This window comes from Cygnus atratus, chromosome 14 (genome assembly GCF_013377495.2).
Source record: "Cygnus atratus isolate AKBS03 ecotype Queensland, Australia chromosome 14, CAtr_DNAZoo_HiC_assembly, whole genome shotgun sequence".
NCBI classification, from domain to species: Eukaryota; Metazoa; Chordata; class Aves; order Anseriformes; family Anatidae; genus Cygnus; species Cygnus atratus.
In genome coordinates, this window is record NC_066375.1 from 19160992 (window position 1) to 19180825 (window position 19834).

The 19834-nt window shown below is 36.6% G+C and overlaps 1 protein-coding gene across 1 annotated transcript in view; it reads left to right on the plus strand.

Moving 5' to 3' along the window:
• Window positions 1-1666: 1666 nt before the first annotated feature.
• The window catches only part of ATP10B (ATPase phospholipid transporting 10B (putative)), a 52463-nt gene continuing 34295 nt past the window's right edge, over window positions 1667-19834 (plus strand). The window contains exons 1-4 of the mRNA XM_035563969.1: window positions 1667-1941; window positions 2832-3026; window positions 15723-15927; window positions 18876-18961. Coding sequence (XP_035419862.1) covers window positions 1667-1941; window positions 2832-3026; window positions 15723-15927; window positions 18876-18961 — 761 coding nt within the window. The remainder of the gene's footprint in view (window positions 1942-2831; window positions 3027-15722; window positions 15928-18875; window positions 18962-19834) is intronic.

Consider the following 19834-nt stretch of genomic DNA (forward strand, 5'->3'; position numbering starts at 1 on the left):
CATCTAAAATCAAGGAAGGACTGAAGGCTGGAATTCCAGTATGTGGTACACAGCGAGTTCTGTTAAAAACTCCTTTCCCTTGCTTGTTCTGATATTTCCCCTCCCTTGCATCTTCCCAGTAATTCGTAGTTTCATCATTCCCTATTGAGATAACACGGCATTAAGTCTGGATTCATTGAGTATTTGGAGTAATTAAGCCAGTGTTTCCAAGTTTTGATAGGTGGCAATTAGCCTTTCTCCTCTCATCACAGAGGATCCCAAGGCACTGCTGAGCAAGCTGAACTCTGCATTGGTTTTCTGAGCAGCTAGTGATAGTGCATAAACCTTGCTTGTTGCTTGCTGCTAAAACAGTGCGCTTCAAGCGTGTTAGTGAAATTCAGTAGTCTACTTTTTCCCCTTCTGTGACTAAACTGCATACGTCATTTTAAATATGGTTTGTTTTTCAAAGGAAATCACATACCGCATACAGTAAAAAAAAAAAAAAAAAAAAGGCATTTTGGAAGAGGAAGCTGACAGCAAAAAGAAAAGGACCCGCCTGTAATAAAGGTGTAAACCATTTCAAAGTATCAGTTTGAGATGGGTTCATTTAGTCTTGCACAAATGTGTACAGATCTTCTCAATCTGCTTCAAACATGGTTGCTATCAAATAAAGTTTAAGCGAATTCTTTAGTGAACTAATCTAAATGGCCATTGTCCAAGCTTAAATAAAAAAATGTTAGCCGCACAGCCTAGGTGAGGTAGGTTCAGTTCATGGGTTTTGTTTAGGGGAACTTTAAAGTTGCACAAGGTCAGTGTATTTCTTTATTTGCTCTGTCATGTGTACTGCCTCACCTTTATATGGCAGCTTCTGGTCCACAAGCTCCTGCTTTTGAATTGGGATTTTACAGTGTTTAAAATTGAACATAATAGCTTACACACCTGTGCTGCTGGAGCCTGACTGTCCTGGTCACTGGATTGCAATTGCAGTTGTGAATGTGTGAACAAGTCAGAAGACGTGTTCAACAATAATAGGATTAGTATTAGGAGGCTGAGCTCCTTTATCTCATGACCCAATAAAACACCCATTGTTTTAGTGGTGTTTGGCATTTTTTCATTTAAATCAGATTTCTATGGAGACTCTAGAAAACTGTTATGGGAATGTAAATGAGATTAAATTGATGTTGCAGTTCTTTATTATCTGAGCTGTTGAGATTCAACACCTGAGCTGGTCCCTTTGTAAGTAAGTGTGAATAGAAAAAGCAATATAAGAAAGTCTGAGACTTTAGAAGAAAAATGCCCGAATAGATTTGGTGGCAGTTTATGACTGAAGAAAATAATACAGACTTTGTGGTAGAAAAGCCATTGTTCGCATCTGTTAAATTGGCTTTATCTATATTAGTTTGCTGTTATAACACAAAGAAAATAGAGGTGGGCTTTCTTTTTTTTTTTTTTTTTCCCAGAGATAGAAATGGATTTTTCCTTACTGAAGATTTTGTTGTGTCTTATTCTATGCATTCTCTGTAGAAAGTGCTGAGCTCAAAGACTGAACATGTAATGGACTGAACAGTAGTACCATTTGCTGCTTTAACCTCTGCTAGTAAGACACAAAGTGAATTTTCTACCAGAATGGAATTGGTTTTCAGTCATTGTCATGCATTTGTCTTTCAGCCTGACATCCTTGCTGCGAATGGCTTTGTCTGTGGACTCGGCTTTGTACCGTTGGCAGCGACTAGGAGCCATAAGTCTCTCCCAGACTGTACCAGAATCAACTCCACTGCTATTTTCTGCCAGAGATAGATCAAAAGTCAACTTTAACAAGTGGAGGGTTGTGTTTCCGAACAACGGGAGACAGCAGAGAGACTGGGACCAAGCTTCTAGGTTTTATTCTGGAAACATGATACAGACTACAAAATACACATGGTTTACTTTTTTGCCCAAAAATCTTTTTGAGCAATTTCACAGGTAAAAAAAAAAAATCATTCAAGGATACATGGCATATAAGAGTTGTCTCTGAAACAGTGATATTGGAGCATGACAGAGAAGGGCTGCTTTTATAGGTGCCTTGTTTCTAAAATTTAGGTGATGATTCTTTGGAAACAAATGTCACCTGATTTATACTGAAATGAAGATTTAAAGTAAACAAATGCTAGGTACCCTAACCTGTGCTGTGGCCAGATTTACTGCTTGAATGCTGGAGCAGTTTTTCTGTAAACATTTCAAGTTTCATTTCAAGATAAATGGTAGTGTCATATCCATCTCTAACTTTTAAAATCTTTATATTAGATTTATACCTTCATAATTTGATCTTTCCATTTTCCACATGTGGAATCCTTTATGGATTCCTGATGCAGGCAGTTCCACAATTTTGAACACGTTTTCTATACCCATCCTTTTACATTGTTGTTGGTGTTTTGTTTTTTTGTGTTGGTTTTTTTTGGTTTTTTTTTGTTTGTTTTTGTTGTTGTTTTGTATTGTGTTTTTTTGTGTGTGTGGTGGTGGTGGAGTTTTTTAATTATCTCTTTTTAGTTAGCTTCTGAGTTTGTGTTTACTTTCAAGACTGAGGTGGGGGGGATCCTTAAAGAAGTTTCAGCTCCTAGAGATCAAAATAAAAGTGTTTATAATGCATGGAAATTTGGATGTATGTATAATATTATGAAAATATATAACTCAGCATTTTCTAAAGAAAAAATAAGCATCTAAGTTAAATAACTGATTAATCCATTCTGGCAAAGGATGAGGAGGTTAGAGATGTGAAATGATTAATATTCCTTTGACACAAAATGGGGGAATTGCATCAAGAAAAATAGAAGTTCTCATTTCTGACCACTTTAATTTCTTTTGTACCTTTTCAGGCTAGCTAATCTTTATTTCCTCTTCCTATTGGTTGTAAACTGGTTCCCACAAATAGAAGTCTTCCACAGGGAAATTACTATGCTGCCTCTGATTGTGGTACTGCTTGCCAGTTTGATTAAGGATGCTATTGAAAACTATAGAAAATACCGATTTGATAAGATGATAAACTCCTCTAAAACCAAGGTCTATGACAAGTAAGTATACTACAACAATTATTTTCCTTGTTTTTGATGTGGTGGAAACTTCTCATCTTGATTTTGCAGCAGTTCCCTTACTGACTCATTGGAGTACAGTAAGTTTGTAAAAGGTGTTACAGAAGAGTTTCTTTCTGCTTTTGAAAGTGCCTTGTTTAACTCAGTCAGGGTCATCCTGATATCATTGAAGTTTTATTTCATATCACAGTACTATGTGCGATACACAGGTTTTCATTCCAAGTTTCCAAACCAGTCTGCCAACACACACAACATCTTCTCCAGCTTGCAGAAGGATCTGGAGGAAATATGAAACGTATCCAAGTCTGGAAAGGATCACTGGGGCTGTTTAACACATTGAAAAAATGTCTTTCAGAAGTTTCCTGCTAAAATCATTAATACAAAGATTAATAATCAACTGCATTCAAGGTGAAGCATAACCAGGAACTGAAAAAAAAATTTATAGCATTTCCAGTAAACACAGGTGATCAATACAACACGTTTTCACTCTGGAGATGGTACAACACCCACTTGCAGTAAACTATGATGTTTGCCCAGTACTGACTCAGAAGGAAGAAATATTTTCATGCGCAATTCTTATTGCAACATTTTGATTTCATCAGAGTTTCTTGTCCAAGTAATAACTTGACATGAGACTGCCTAGCTTGTCACTGTGTAATGCAATAGTGCTTTGCTTTAAAAGAAGTTTAAATATTTGGGTCTCTTCCTTTTTTCACTTCTTCTTAAGCTCAAGCCATAGAGGAAAAATTACTATGGCTGGTACACATTTATTAGCTCTCTTGGAAATTAAATCTCATCTAGGCTGACCACTTAATGTGGCAGTGACACAGAGTCCAGTGCAGAAAAGAAATGGGAGGCTGGAAGGGTTTACTGGGTGAGAAAGGGACACTTGGGAGTCCAGAGGTGGGTCTGTCAGAGAAGGATAAGGCTGTGGGGCAATCTAGGTAAACTGCCCTTATATCATTTATGTATACTTATAATTCTCACAACTAGGTTTGGTTGGTTGAGGGGGGGAATGTGTTTGTTTTAATCAATCCATGTTATGGGTGTGAAAACAAATAGTAGATAGAGGAGGTGGAAGAGAGGAATACTGTCTGTACAGAGGCTTATAGTTGGCTTCTGTTGACTTCTGTACGCAGAGCTCTGCCCATTACCTTTGAACTTCCTGGCAGCTCACAGGCTTACAAAGTGATTCAGAAACGCTTGGAGTGAACCGTGAAAATTGTATGTACAATTAGGCTCATCCCTGTTCTGTGTTAAAACAGAGACACTTCATGTGAGCAGACACATGATGCCAGGGAAATGCTCTGAATGGAGCCTCCGGGCATATTGTAACAGGAATAACAAAACATTCAGGATGCTTTTGTCGTGTATGACGTGCAGGCTTCCCAGCAGGCTCTAGGACCCAGTGTAGCTGGGTCAGGATGATACCTGTCCCTGGGCAGGTGGAGGTTGGAGCCGAGTGAGAGGCAGCCCTGGGCTCCAGACAGCTTGACTCTTCTCTCCGCCATTTTGGAGTTTATCTGGACTATTGAACTCTTCTAACTTTGTTGGTATTTAACTTGAGGCTACTTTTTGAGAGGAAAACAAGATGTCAAGGAAAAGTTTTCCAGGCTGCTTCTCTAGGATGATATGGAAAAAACACTTTTTCAAGGAAACCTGCTGCCGATGTGCTGCTTCAGACACAGAAATCCAAAATGAAGAGCTGGAGAAGAGAGGAAAATTAAAGAAAAGAAAGAAGAAAAATGAAAATAAACGAGTGATCATCTCCAATTTGTCCTTGGGAAGTATGAAGTGGAAGGAAAATCCAAACAGATACTATGACTCCAATAAAGTCAAGACAACAAAGTACACCATCTTGACTTTCTTCCCTAAAAACATCTATGAGCAGTTTCACCGCTTTGCCAATATTTATTTTGTGGTCATTGCGCTGCTGAATTTTGTGCCGGTGGTGAATGCTTTCCAACCAGAAGTTTCTATGATCCCGATTTGCGTTATAATGGCCATGACAGCCATTAAAGATGCTTGGGAGGACTTTCGGCGGTATAAACTAGACAAAGAAATCAATCATATGGGCTGTTACATTTACAGCAGGTGGGTTTTGTACAGCTTTTATTGTGAAAAATGTTGGCTTAAGATCTTTTATCAATGGTGATTTTTTTTGTTTGTTTGTTTCAGAGTATTAATAAATGCCTGCTAGAAAATCACAGTGATTAAGAAAATGGAGAAAAGTCTTAGTAACTAGATAACACCTGATATTTCATACAGGGAAATATATTTCTGTTTTCTTTAAACCGGGTGTTCAGACTGGGAAGGAAAACTTGAGTTTCATGGTATTTGAGTGGCTATTGGCCTCTTAGACATAGTGTGCAGTGAAAACAGGTGCTTAAATAACTACCAAGACCTGGATTTCTAAGAAATTTTCAAGAGAGCTTAATTCTATCAATATAACACAGAACAAGATCTGCACAATCAATATAGCACAAAACAAGATCGATATAGTACACAACAGTAGCACAGAACAAGATCTGTCAAGCTAATGTGTCCTTATTTGCATCCTTATATGCCAAGAAACTTTTGAAAACTGTAGCCCTTTGAGCTACTTTGAATTTTATACTCCAAATTGTAGGCTTGCTTTCAGGTGTATTTCATTTATTAGGTTGTATGTAAAATAAAAATTGCGTATAAACACAGTTTAAAAATAGGAGATAGTAATATATGACTGGTCATTTCTAAATGAAGTATCTATAAGCATCTGTGCCTCCTTCTTCAAAATGTTTCATGACCTCTTTCTTTTAGGACATTAAGGAGTTTGAAAAATATGTTTTAATGTATCAAAACTGTTCTATCTGCAAAGTAGAAAATGACTTCTTCTTGTTAAAATATCACAACAGTTTGTCAGAAGAGCAAAACTTTCCATTTCCCTGAATGTTGCTTGTCATCCCTCACATTAATCATCAGCATTTTATATAACGTGCATTCTTACAAGCAGTATCTTGCAGAACTCTGGCTTTTTGTCACCTACTTCTTTCATTACTGTTTGTTTCTCTTGTATGTGTTTGCCAGCTTTTTTTTTGGTTTTATACCCTGCTGGTTAAACAGGGAAATAATGGATTTGCTTGTTCAGTGGCTAAACTTATCCCCATATATAGATAATGATTTGTCAGAAACAAAGTCTCTCCTCTTTTTGCAAACTAGTCTGGAAAAGCAGACATTCTCCAAGTTTCTAAATATTGTTCATCTAAGATTCCTTTTCTGTTCCACCATGAAAACTACCAATAATTCTTGCTCTTTGGGTGCTAAAATTACCTCTTTTTCCTATATTTCAGGTTGCTATTTAGCTGGAATTTTTAATCTTTCCAGTGTTTCATTAATCCATGAGGCAATGGATTATTTGTTAACCTTTTCTTATTAAGACCAGTATGACAGAGAATTATAGGTGGTACAGTAGGTACTAATGAATGGATCTGCATGGGATTCTTACTTCCTCTTGACATAAAGCAGCCGTGTTAATTTATATCTAAAAGATTTTTACCATAGGAATGTGAGAAGTGGGGAATATGATAAAAAATTGTGTTTGTATAAAAGAAAAATGCCTATTATGGATTTACAATGTACATACAGATCCAGATTCAAGTTGTAGCCATGAGTACTTTCATATACAGAAGCTTGACATGGCCCATCTTAAAACTGATCATCCCATTCCATAAAAAGGACTTTGATCTGTGAAGAAATATTGTGTAGTATCTTGTATTTTAGCAGAGTTTTACGATCAAAACCAGTGCTGTAAGGGAAAGGAAAACAAGGAGGGCTTCAGACTGTACCATTTATGCTGTGTGGAAGAATCATGGATAATTGCAATTGCCATCACGTCTGTAGTTACAGCTTATTATATCATGAATAATTTTAATCAGGCTTCTATAGTGCTTTGGGAAGCTGATATTTCTTGTTCTACTTGCTAGCTGCAAAGTCATGGAAGAGTGTGATGTCTTCTAATTTTCTTCCATGTGAATCATCTGCTGTAGGTAATTTTTTAACACAGGTGAAAGTCTTTTTCAAAGCACTGTGAATCTTGTTAATCTTGTGGCAACTAAGAATTCTTTTTAATAAAACAACTCATCTTCCATCCTAAGATGGAAAATTAATTAGATTTGAAGTCTTGCAGAGTATATTTCAGTAACAAGATCTCTGGTTCCTATTTCAAAAGACATACAAAGGGAGAGCTCTCTTTTCTGAAGACTGAATGTTCTCCAAAACTTTCTTGAAGACTGGGGGAAATGCAGTAACTTGGCTTCCTTCAGCATAGAGTGAAGAAAATTGAATTCAAGTAGACTGCCCTGTAAACACATTACTTCTCATTTTCTTTTCACAGAGATCAGCTGGAATGGGTAATCTGGCCTGCTAGTTAAATGAAGGAAAAGACATTTCAGGTAGCATACTTAAAGACCGTTTAATTAAAAAAAGTGGAGACAGTAATATTAGAGTGTCTTGGGGAGATGCAGTAGCTTAGATCTGGTGTTTGATTGTGGACTTTCTGAATCAAAGGTTTTTGGAAGCATAATGATTGTGTACAAACTGTTGTGCTGCCAAAATAAATCACACAATACCAAAAGAACAGAACTAAAAATTCAGTTGTGGATGATACAGACTTATATTTAATTGTTTCCTTTCTCGTGGTACCCTTTAAAATATAGTTGGTCTACTTTTAAATTTTCCTAGCAATGAGGTTTCCACTATTACGAAATGTGATTGTCAAAGCATCTTCTATGATATTCTGCTTTGTTATCCCTCTTTAATTGCTTTAACATTCCTCAAGTGACCTGGCTTCATGCAACCCTAATTATTCTTCATCCATAACAATTACAGTCTTAATATATGTGTAATTTTTAACATGTTCGCTTTGTTACGCCCAGACACTTTTTAGGTAAGATATGTATATAGATCATACTTTTCATTTTGTCAGTCAGTCCCTCCAAACCTACTTTGGTTACTTTTCTCTGAACTCTCTCCAGTTTGTTACTAACTAACTGACAGTAGGGACCAGCACTTAATGTAGTATACAAGCCTGTAAGTGACTAAAAGCCAACAGTTACTAAAAGCTATTATTTGATTCTTTCAAAGTTCTATAATGTTCAAGAAACTACTTGATATATAATCAACCTATGGTCTGGGGGTGATATACCTCTAGGATTAAGCCGTAATAATTTCCAAATACTCCATAGCATCCAGACAGGATTGTAAATTGATTTCACACTTTAGAAAATTAAACCTAAATTTTTCTGACTATTATCAATAGACACTCAAATGCAAATGCAAGGACTTTGCACAGTGCAAGATGTCAGAGCTACATGCTTGACTAAATGCACATTCATCTGGCAGATGCACCTGTAAAAAAACATTATCTGAGCTGTTCACATTGCTTAATTTTAGGCACATAAACTCAGATATCTGAAATAGTGATTCAGAGAAGCCTAGTGTATGTTCCTTGAATGATCTAGTGGTGTTCTCAGATAACTAGTTAAGGCAACAGGCGTACTAAATGTTGAGAGACGCCCATTGTACTCACTGTAGAAAAATTCTTCAGTTGCTTACAGACCCTGTGGTTTTCAAGTAGTTCCCACAAGCATCAATCTCCTATTCCACTGTAGGCCCACCTAGTGTTTGTGTCACAATAAAAAGTCAGTCTGGCCTTTGTTGTTATTCTTTATTTGCTTACTATAAGGTTTTAGAACATTTAAAGACTTCTGCATCACCATTAACTCTGGGTTAGTCCTAAAGCAAGTGATGTGGAAATAAGAGAAAAACAGAGACCTCATCGCTGCAATGCACAAAGTCAGAAAGGCCAGCAGCTGGAAAGCTGAAAATGACTTGAGCTAGATTCACCAGTTTTAAAGAGAATTAAAATAGTGCAATTGATTTAAATTTTATAATTCAGTATTGTAATTTATAAGGCAAATGTTAGATTCATTGTATAGGAAGCCTCTGACAGCAATGAAGACCTGCTTGTCTACCAGTTACAATACATATAGCATACTTTATATTTTCTTAAACTTGGGATAGCTGAGTAGTAAAGAGGAAGGCTGCCTTCAACCTCCTTCATATGCTCTGATCGATCAGACCTGAAAGGAGCAGAGATTGCACCTTTCCTGGATGCTACCCATGTCAGGAAAGAAGCTGTGGTTGGCCAGGGAAGCAGCAACACAGAGGTCTGCAAGCTTAAGTACAGTCTGGGAGATAGCGGAGAATGGCAGGGAACGTGCTTGCAAACAGGAATAGGCCTGCTGTCAAATCCCAGAAGTGAAAGAAAAAATGGCAACTTTTCTCTGGACCCAGGAAACATCATATGCAGCTCATTCAACGCAGGGTGAACCCAAAAGTTTTTTGAGAAGAAAGCAGGATGAGAGGAAAACACCATCCTGCCAAGGGCACAGTAAGCAAAAAGAGGTTTGTTGCCAACACTTTCATTTAAAGTCTTGTTCAGCAGCACTGAGTTTTCACTTGTTAAAGAACCTTTTCTTTCTGCTTTATTATTTTTGTTTTCTAACAAAGCATAACTTTAAAGACTAGGAGCCTGCTGGAGGCTTTAGTTGGTTCATTTTATACACCAAAAAAAAGAGAGTCTCAAGCCTCTGCTCTGCTTGAAGTCCTATCACCTTCCCTCAGGCAAAATTTCAATTGATTTTCTTGGGCACAGCAAGATCAAGGCTTCTATACCTCAGTGGTTCCTCCTCTGAATGGCGGATGAATATAATCAACTGGAAGCTGAAGATTTGGCTTCATATCCCATCTTCCACATAGCTGAAGATGCATTCCTAAGACAGCAACAGAGCAAGAACTTGATCAATTTAAACTTTTTTTTTTCATATAGAGGTAGAAATATAAATAAGTTACAATAACTGCAGGATGATTATCTGCTATATTACTGCAACTCACTTTCCTTCAGCAAAGATCCAATGCCATTCATTTGCTTGATGCCAAAAATGAGTGTATCATTCTGTGGGGGGGGACCATCACTGGCAGCAGGCACTCATTCTGTGCTCTGTCATCCATATAGCTTCTACGTGTACTCCAAGTAGTATGGAATTTTTGTATCTAGTTTAACAGTGGATACCTGAATTAACAGCGGGTGTTACTGAAGGTAAAAACAGTGCCTTCTGTTTGTGCAGGCTGACGAATTTCTCGGCTTCCAGTGACCTGAGAAATTGGTCTCAACCAAGAGGATGCTCCAGTTTGTTATATGCCACCATGCAACTGCTTGAAAACGGTGGTACCAAAATTGTAAGAAATAGTTAAAACATGAGTTTGTCTTACGGTGAGCATGGTGATTGTGTAGTGAAGAGATGCGTGATGTAATGAGCTGACAAAATGCAAAATAAAAATGTCTAGTTTCCAAGACTAAGATAAAAGTTTCCTCAGAAGCTAATGCTAGTGATTAGCAGTCTTTAAGTAACTGGTCAAAGAGCAGTGAGCTAGTGGTTCTTATCAGTCACTGCATATCGCTACAGTGAGTATCCATGGGCTCTATGGAAGAAAATCCATAAATATGTAACTGATGTTACCACAAGTTTGTATATTGCTTTATCAGAGCTTTTTTCAAGGTCTATTACCTGCTGAGGCATTTAAAGTTGCTTCACAGAAAAGATGCTCAATGGTTTAACTAAAAGCAGCTGAAGGTAATTACTAAAGACAAAGCAGGAATAAATGAGAATCTGTTGTTTTGGCTCAGATACCTGCAGAATCATGAGATTGTAGCATTAAGTCCTATCTTACCTATCTTAATTTTTAAAACACCATTAAATCCTGGAGAGAAGCTGGCTCCTACCATGTGACTTAAAGATGCTACATGGTTATGTAAGGAGATGTCTATTGGAAAAGCTGATTTAGGCTGTGGCTTCCAGAAACTTGGTAAGATTAAAGGAGTCCTCAGAAACCAATGCCAGTGATTACTGGTTTTTAAGTAACAGATCTTGGTTTTACCTATTCACTCCAGCTAGTGCCTGCAGAATTGTAGCAATAGCATTTTGCTCTAGGAAATATTCAAAAAGAAAAAAATAGATTTTCCTAAATACATTAGTCAATAGCTTACTGAAAGAATGTAGTAAAGTCTACGCAAATGTGTTCTCAAAATACTTTTGACTTCTACTTTATTGTGTTTCTTCATTTGGTGTATGTCATTATAAAATCGAGATAGAGATGGGAAAAAAAGTAAATTAAAAGAAAGGCAGAACATTGTATATGAGCATGTAATACATTTCTAAGTTTCTGGCACTTAGTTCAGTTTGCTTTACTTTAGCATTCCACATGAACTTGGAATGATTACAGAAGTTGAACATTGACTTCTTTTATCATTGAGATAATAACACCCATAGTAGGATGCTATAGATAGTTTTAACGCAAAAAGTTAGTATCTGTTGCTAGCATACAGGAATTTGTAACACCAAACTGGTGTAATTAAAAAATGTATTTTATTAGACTTTAGAAAAATTTAATTCCCATTATCTCTAAAAGATGCTCATTGCTATCTTACTGCATTACTGGAATCCTGAGGGAGTGTTCCACAGCTATGGAGGGGAAAGGTTATTACAGATTGCTAGGTCTTGTTACAGGACTGACTGCTGCTAAATGATGATTCATTGATGCTGCTGGGCTGATGTCCACGTCACAAAAACAGCCTTTCCATCTACCAGAAATGATAGTAACGTGGCAGAAGACAGTGATGAATCTGCATGGACAAAACAATACTTCTGCTCAGATACAGTATTCCTGAGCTGGAGTTATTAATTCAAGCTGTTCTGTACTCTGGCCTATGGGCAGGTTTCAGAATCAGTTTCCCTCCAGTCTAGTGCCTTCCTCAAGTCCCAGATCTGCTCTTTTGTTGTCCTTTTTTCAAAGTTTTATGGCAGTAGCTCCTAGCCTTGAGATCATGGCCATAAAGTGGTGCTAGAAAGCATGTTGTAGGGATTTCCATATAAAAGCTGTTAAAGTCTTTGATAGTGTGTTCAACTTCTATTTGCAAAAATAATCTGTAAGGTATAAATTTCTGTGTAATTCTGTTTACTGTGTAACATTGAGAACATCAGAGCATTAGCATTTTTTGATAAAGTGATACTTGAGAATATAACATTCTAGAGAATTTATATACAATAAATACAATTGTAGAGAATTTACATACAATTACAAACATACAATTGGCTTTGTCTATATGTGACAGTAATTTTTTTTCCAGAGTGGCTGATGTTATAATCTAGTGGCAATTTACAGGGTGAAAGGTAGAGCAAATAATGTCTTTGCTTCAAACTGCAAAAGAAACTCACATGCAACTTTTAGGAATTCAAGGAAATAAAACTTACTGAACTAATTCGATGATATGATAGTTATGCATAATAAAGCTTTCTGAAGATCTTTCTCTCAGACAGTCTAGGACTCATAGACATCCTGTGGGATGCATATGAAAAAATACCTTTATTTAATCTCCTCTGCAGAGCAGAACAATATTTCTTTATTTCCTCCTATTCACCATCCCGCTTGACCCAGTTTTTGTTTGAAGTTCATTTTTATTGAATTCAAGAATGTAAAATGATATTGTTGACACAAAGTCAATAATTTATTCATGTTCCCCCACAGTATCTAACTACAGCAGGCTTTCTTATATGATCCTTTCTTCCCAGAAATGCTTTCATAAAGTCTGCTCAGTTTGGTCCTACTGGTCATATATGATGAGTCCAACACCAAATTCTGGCAGACTGCTGTGACTATTCAAGGCTGTCTCTTTTTGTCTGCATTACCCTGTGAGGGATATTGTCATGCTACCCATTATACCAGGAAGCAAGGGAACCATTTTTAAGTGTGTGGTTGATAAATTGACTGGTAAAGGAAAGAAGGTAATGAGAAACTTTCATCCTAGATCATAAATCTGACGTCCCACAGCCCTGATGCCACGTGCAATAAGATTCAGGCTTTCAGCTCTCCGCCTATAGAAAATCACCACGTTTTGTTTGGTTTATTGCATAAATGTGTTTGTCTTTTATATGTTTCTCGTCAGACCATCTTAGATTTATGAAGCTCTTCTGTTTATTTAGCAACCAAAGCATGTGCTATGAACTTTAATCAAAGAACAGAGAAATGGGCAGTGTTCCCAGTTACAGGAATTGCTGAAAGGAACCTGCTTCATTTGAAAAATCTTTCTAAGCAACTGGGCCAATGTTGCTGTGGGGTGTGAGAGGTTCCTTGTGAAGTATTTTTTGTTCTTTTATTCATTGGTAATTCTTGGCAAAGTTTTAGAATACCTTTATAATGTAGGAAACTTACTCTCACAGCTCCAGCTAAATAGTTCTTTCAGGAAATAGAGCTCTCTACAAAGAAACTGTGCTTCTTTACCGAATTTGATGCTCATTAGGAGAGAGGGACGCTGTTCACCTGAATACAAGAATGGAATACTAGCAATTTATACTAGCTAAACAAGACTTCTTCTCTAATCTGAAAGAAGTCATTTGGCTTTTCTGACTCATTGTCTCTTCTGTAATTAGTGAATGGACAGAACCTGAAGCTGTGTGCATAACATTAGGTTCATAGGGGATTATTGAAAAAATATTACAAATCTATGATTTCTATGGATTATTTTTATTAACCTGTTGTTGTTTTTTTAGGTTGATGTAGAAGATAGTCAGCTAGGCAAGATCTTTCTATAGCAGAATGCAGTGAGCAGAAAAAATCAAAAGCGTGTTCTATAAATATCAGAATTGTGCAAGAATTGACGTAGAGAGAAGTAGGATTGCCCTGCAGAAGTTCTAGCAAACAGTATATGCAAACTATACGTGACATCCATATGTCTAGGGTAGCAAGGCAACCCATCTGCTTGTACTAAACTGCTCATGTAATCTCAGAGTGTTTTGTTTTAAACAAACAAATCAAGTTCTCCTGGAAAAGCATTTGATATGGGAAGGATTCCTAGTTGCTTAGTGGGTTTACTATATTAACATTATTGTCCACTTTGTAGAGCAATAAATATTCAACATGTACCTGCTTAAATATCTTTGAAATAGGAACTGGTCTGGAATTATTTTTTTTATTTTTTTTGAAAGAGCAGCAACATCAAATCAGCTTACAGCAGACTTCTGTTTCTCCGTGTGATCTTTTTATGTCTGCTGTTGAGGAAAAGAAACAATGAAATGCATATAAATAAAGGCAGAAGAATGAACAATTCACAAATGAAAAATTAATGTAAAAAAGAAAAAGTATTTGCTACAAGATTGCTTAGCAATATTTAAGTGCCTCTCACATCTACCACTAAATCAGTTTATACAGTTAGGTTTGTGGGGTTTTTTTTGTATGTTTGTTTGTTTTTCAGCCACCGGGAAATGCACAGAATTTAACTGTACACATAACCTTTGCAGGAAGTTGTTATTTCATGTTGCTTTACAGATAAGGATGTCAGCCAACTGCAAGGGATTGCCCGACAGCATTAGGGCTGGCTCCCCTTTACAGAAGACCAGGAAAGTAGGTTAGAAGGAAGTATTGGCCTGACTCTGAAGCAGTGCTTGGATGTGTGCCTTTGAATTGGAGCAAAACATTTTATCTTCTGTATCAATGCTCATGAAACAAATACTTAATTGAAAGACAGTATTCTTCAGGCAATAAATGAGGATGATTCAAAACTTATGTAAAAATGAGACTGAGTCATTACAAAAAGCCTTTTAGTGTGCAGCTTGAGCATTTGTGTTATAAGCATTTTCGGTCTTACAGAGGGAAGACCTAAGATGATTCAATTATTTGTATTAAAAATAATTTACTCTCAAAAGTTTAGAGGAACTGGGCTGTTGTTTCCTGTGCAGTTTTCTCATTAACTAATTCTAAAGCTTTTTGTGCAGTTCTCAGTTTGCTTAGTTGATGAAAAGCAGTTGAAAGATTAATTATTGAAAAGGTAATGTCAGAAAATGCTATATCCCAAACCATTGAACACTAGGTTGTTGATGAAATAGTAATTTCCTTTCCTTGAACCCCATGGCTCTTTTTTTTTTTTCTTTTTTTTTCTTTTTTTAAATTTAGAAGCTCTTTGTTTCTTGCCCTTACCTTTTCCATTAAACTTGAGTTCTAGTTGTTTTTTGTTTTTTTCCTCTTAATATTAAGGAGCATTTGCATGCTGTTCTACCTTTTGAAGATGATTTTATGTCCTAAGCTCAAGACTCGAAATTAGCTTTTGAGAATTACAAATTGAAGAGACCTGAAGCAAATATGGCTGTGATACTGGTTTATTTCTTTCAGGGTCTATATGTTGATGTCGGAAAATATCCGAGACCTAGTCATAGTCAAAACCAATGAATACTGTTGGAGAAATGTCTGAATTTCTTGCATAAGATACTTTAAAATACCTCTTAGTCTGAGCACCTTTCTAGTTTTACTGTGGAGAATGTAAGCCTAACACTAGAACGAGAAATTTTGTTGTAGGTTTTCTTTTATTATTATTATTTCAGGTAGATATTTTATTTTGAATGAGAGATATGGTAAAGTAGTACTATGAAACTGTCTAAAGCAGTAATTTCTAGGTGTTTTGCTGTCTCTTTTAAAAAATTACAACGGTGTGCCACCACTGGCCTATTTTCTTTTATTGAAGCCCTGTTAACCAGGGGGCCTGCCTTCCTAATGTCACCATTTACCCATGATGTTTTTTTAATCCAACAGGAAGGACCGTGCCTATGTTGAAAAGTGTTGGAAAGATGTACAAGTGGGGGATTTTGTGCAGCTGCAGTGTAATGAGACCATCCCAGCTGATATCCTCTTGCTGTACTCCTCTGATCAAAATGGGATCTGCCATTTGGAAACAGCAAACCTTGATGGGGAGACAAACCTTAAACAACGACGAGTCGTGATAGGGTTCTCTGGCCAGGTAAGTCTACTGAAAATGCAGCCCATGCAGACAGGGGTTGGTCTGAGCCCATTTGCACCGCAGCTGCAGCCACAAAGTGCAGCAGTTTCGATGGGCTGGTTTCTTCAATACACCTGCAAAATTTTTTTTGCTGTTACTGCTAATGCCCTGGGCAGAAGGCAGCACTTTGTCCCAAAAGCTTTCTGTTATTATTGGACAGGGATAGCTGTATAAAAAGGAAGATTACCTCAGACAGTAGTGACCTGCAGAAAACTGCATCAATGGATTCTTAAGAGACAATACACAGTACTCAGGTTTGCTACTGAAGCAAGTCTTTCCTATGCATAAGCCATCCACACCCTGCAAGTGGTCAGAGCACATCCCATAGAAAAGCTGCTACTACTGAGTGAATTATTTCTGCATAGAAATTGGAAGACAGCTCGTGCAGCCCTTCCAGAGTGGCTGTATGCTTCTTTATGGATTTTGCTTCTCTGTTGCAGCTGATGTACTATTGCTCTTTCACCAGGCAGGTACACTTACAGGTAGGAATTGTTCTGGCTGTTCAACAGGCTGATTGTTCAGCTGGCTACTGCACCAATCTCATGTGGGCATTCTTTATATATGAGGTTTTCCATTTTTTCTTTTAGAGGCTGTGCTGTTACACAAAATCCAAACTTTTGCCTCAGTCGTTTATAATATGAAGAAGTCTTCTTTCAAATCAGAAAACACCCATGTGCTGTATTATGCTTCAGACCAACTGTTCATGTTGTTTTGTTTTGTTTTGTTTTTTTAAGTTTTGGAGTCATTATTTAGATAAACTGTGTGCCCAGAAGTGTTTATACATACGAAGTCTTGTTACATAGGCAAAGTGGAATGCATTTCTGACCATGGTGATACCCAGTGCTCAGGAAGGTCAGAGCTCAAATAATCATTATATTACCCTGTTATTTTAAATTATTAGTGTAAACAGTATGTTGACTAAAAAAAAACAGTGTGCTAAATAGCATACGAGCTGGTTTTAGCTTGCCTGTCTACTACTACTTCCTTGTTCTTTGAGCTTTGTTTAATCTTGTGATTTAAGTGCTCCATAAAACTTCTCAGATTTAATTACATCTATAAAGTATGACTCTTTAAGGAGGAATGAAATATGTATGAACTGAGGTTAGTTCTTTGGTTTAGGATATGCTTAGGAATATTGAATTCACATACCTTTAAAAGACTGAGATGAAGGAAGCTGTTTTGTTGGTTTTTTTTCTTTTCTTTTAAGCCATTTTCTAACTTGAATTTTCAATAGTAAAATTCTTGTCATCAGAAGAAAATGTGTTGAGAAGAATCATCTTTCTCTACCCCTTTCTAGCTAGAAACCTATTAGGTTGTTCAATGAGTAATGAGTTCTCCATATTCCTCTTGCATCCTGCCATTCTCCTGTTTTACAAATATTTATAGGATAACCAAATAAGTATTGATTTTTCTCTTGAGTTTACTGAGTTGAATAAGATTCAGCAATGATCTTAAAAGAGACTGTAAAAATATTCAACCATGTGGGGCAGAAGGCATACAAAATGCCCTGATATCATCAAGCTTTTATTTTTCCTCCAAAATTTATTTTTTAGATCAGATTCTCTACTTGTTTGTACTTACATTTTATTTTGTATGTATATGTATAAAATCTATGTATTGCTCAGAAAAAGAAGAACAGGAGAGAGAAAATAATTTAAGAATTAGAGCACAGTAAGTAAAAAAAAAAAGAGAGAGACCTGGGGACTAGCACTGTGAGGAATTGCTCTTGCAGTCTGGCAAAGCTTTTATGAATTTCAATGAAGGATTCTTAAGATTTGAATTTTCTGAAGGAGGAATTCTCTCTTGCTTTAGAATAAGATAGGGAAGCCCAGCAGCAGACCTGATTTCCAGTTCTGAATTTCCTAATGGGAGGAGTTTAGATTCAAGTGGTTTTTAATTCTCTTAACGCTTTTATTACACAGCAATAATGATTCTCTTTCATGTTTCTCGCATCCCATTCTTATTACATGTTCTTGATCTAAAATCAAAGTCTTCTGTATCTTTTCAGCTGAGAAAGAAAAAGTTATGGCAATCGTGTACCTTTCATGTTGTCGGCTTTCTGGACTGCTTCACGCAGCCAAAAAGCAAGCCGGTTTCCTTGAATAAGGGAAATCAAGCAAAAGTGTGTGTCTTGCTTCAGCTCCCAGCTCTTTTTCAGTAAGCACTTAGCCTACGAAGCTCCTTCTTGGTTTGTCTCTCCTGGCACTTAGGACTCTTTCTCCCCCCTTCCTTCTTTTGGGATTTTTGTTTATTTGTTTTGCTGTTAATCTGTTTTAGTCTTATTTATTTGACTGCATTCAAATTATTCAAGTATGCGAGCTCTTATTTTGTGATCATGTATTCCTTACCAGTAAAGCAACTTTTCTAATATATTTCAAAATCCATATTAACATTGAAATTATTTTCAGCTGATCTTGCTTTTGGCTGAAGGCTGTTTTGTTTCATAAAGAATTTGAACTCTGTTACATTTACCTTAAATGAAGACAGGTGCATTTACTAACCAGCATCTGTATTGTCTTGTCCAATACACAGCATTTTTTTAATTTAATTTAAGGATTTGTTAATCCAGCAAAGGAGATCTGCTATAGTGTGATAATGCCCTTCTGAAAAAAAAATACATTATTTTTTGCAATTGAGTTTGCTTATGGTGAAATAGATTTTTGTTGACCAAAAAAAAAAAAAGAATTTATTTGTGTGCTATTTGAGAATTTAAAAATTAAAACTATAGGCAGCTTTCGCTCTTGGCTGCACCGTCTGGCTGTGTATGAATCCAAGGGCAGGTTTTTACCTTTTATTTATTTATTTATTTATTTGGTGAAGTGCATTTACCAAGCCCATTTGTGTTAGTGTTTAGCATTTCAAGTACTCTTTGTATTTGATGCTCACTCCCAGTGTGTTTTCTTTTGCAGAATACTTTATTTGAACCAGAATTTTTCCAAAACACCATCATCTGTGAAATGCCTAACAATGATCTCAATAAATTCAAAGGGTACATGTAAGTATCTGTAACCCACAAGTTTATTTTGTGTCTCAGCTTTAATATTTCACTTCGGGGAGATATGGAGGGAAGCAACATATTTTGCAGAAATTAGTTGACATCGCTGTTATCTATTCCTGAACTCAGAAGTCAATATAAAATGTAGACTGGAATCTGGGTTTTAAGGCAAGGCAGGACTGAGGCTTGACATTGAATTTGCAGTTGTTTTATAAAAATTGTTCTCACAAGGCTTCAGCTCTTTTCAGAATTCAGATATATGTGCATTTATGTTTGACCTGAGGGTTAGGCTAAGCCAGATGTTAAATCTAAATCCTTCTTTATGTGTAAAGATATCCGACTGCATGGGTTCTGATGTCTTCATATTTGTGGCCACAGGGAAAAGGTATCCAAGATCTAACAAACAAACCGGATTTTCTTCTGGATGGAACACAAAAGACATCACCAAAAATCCTAATGAGCCAATGCATTAGTCTTAAAAAAAAGTGCTTTTTTTTGAATGTAAACATAATTGTGTGAGGAAAAAGCTGCATCCTCTGTTCCTCATGTTCTTTCTTTCGTTAAATAATTCTGGGATAGGCATAATGGGGAAATCTATACTAGCAAATTCAGCAGATATTTCCCAGGCTACAAGGTCAATTTGTATGGTACTGCTCATGTCCTAAAGTTCTCTTGCTTTCGAATACAGGGCAGCTGCTTCCGAAGGGCCTTTCCAGAATAATCCTTGATCCATGCTGATTCCCACACCAAGGAATTGTCTGAAATAAGCTGCTGCCCCAGACCAAATGCATGCTCCACGTCATGCAACAAATTTAAAGAATTTAACTTGTATGAATATATCAGCATGCCTGTACACACCCTGACTTTTTTAGG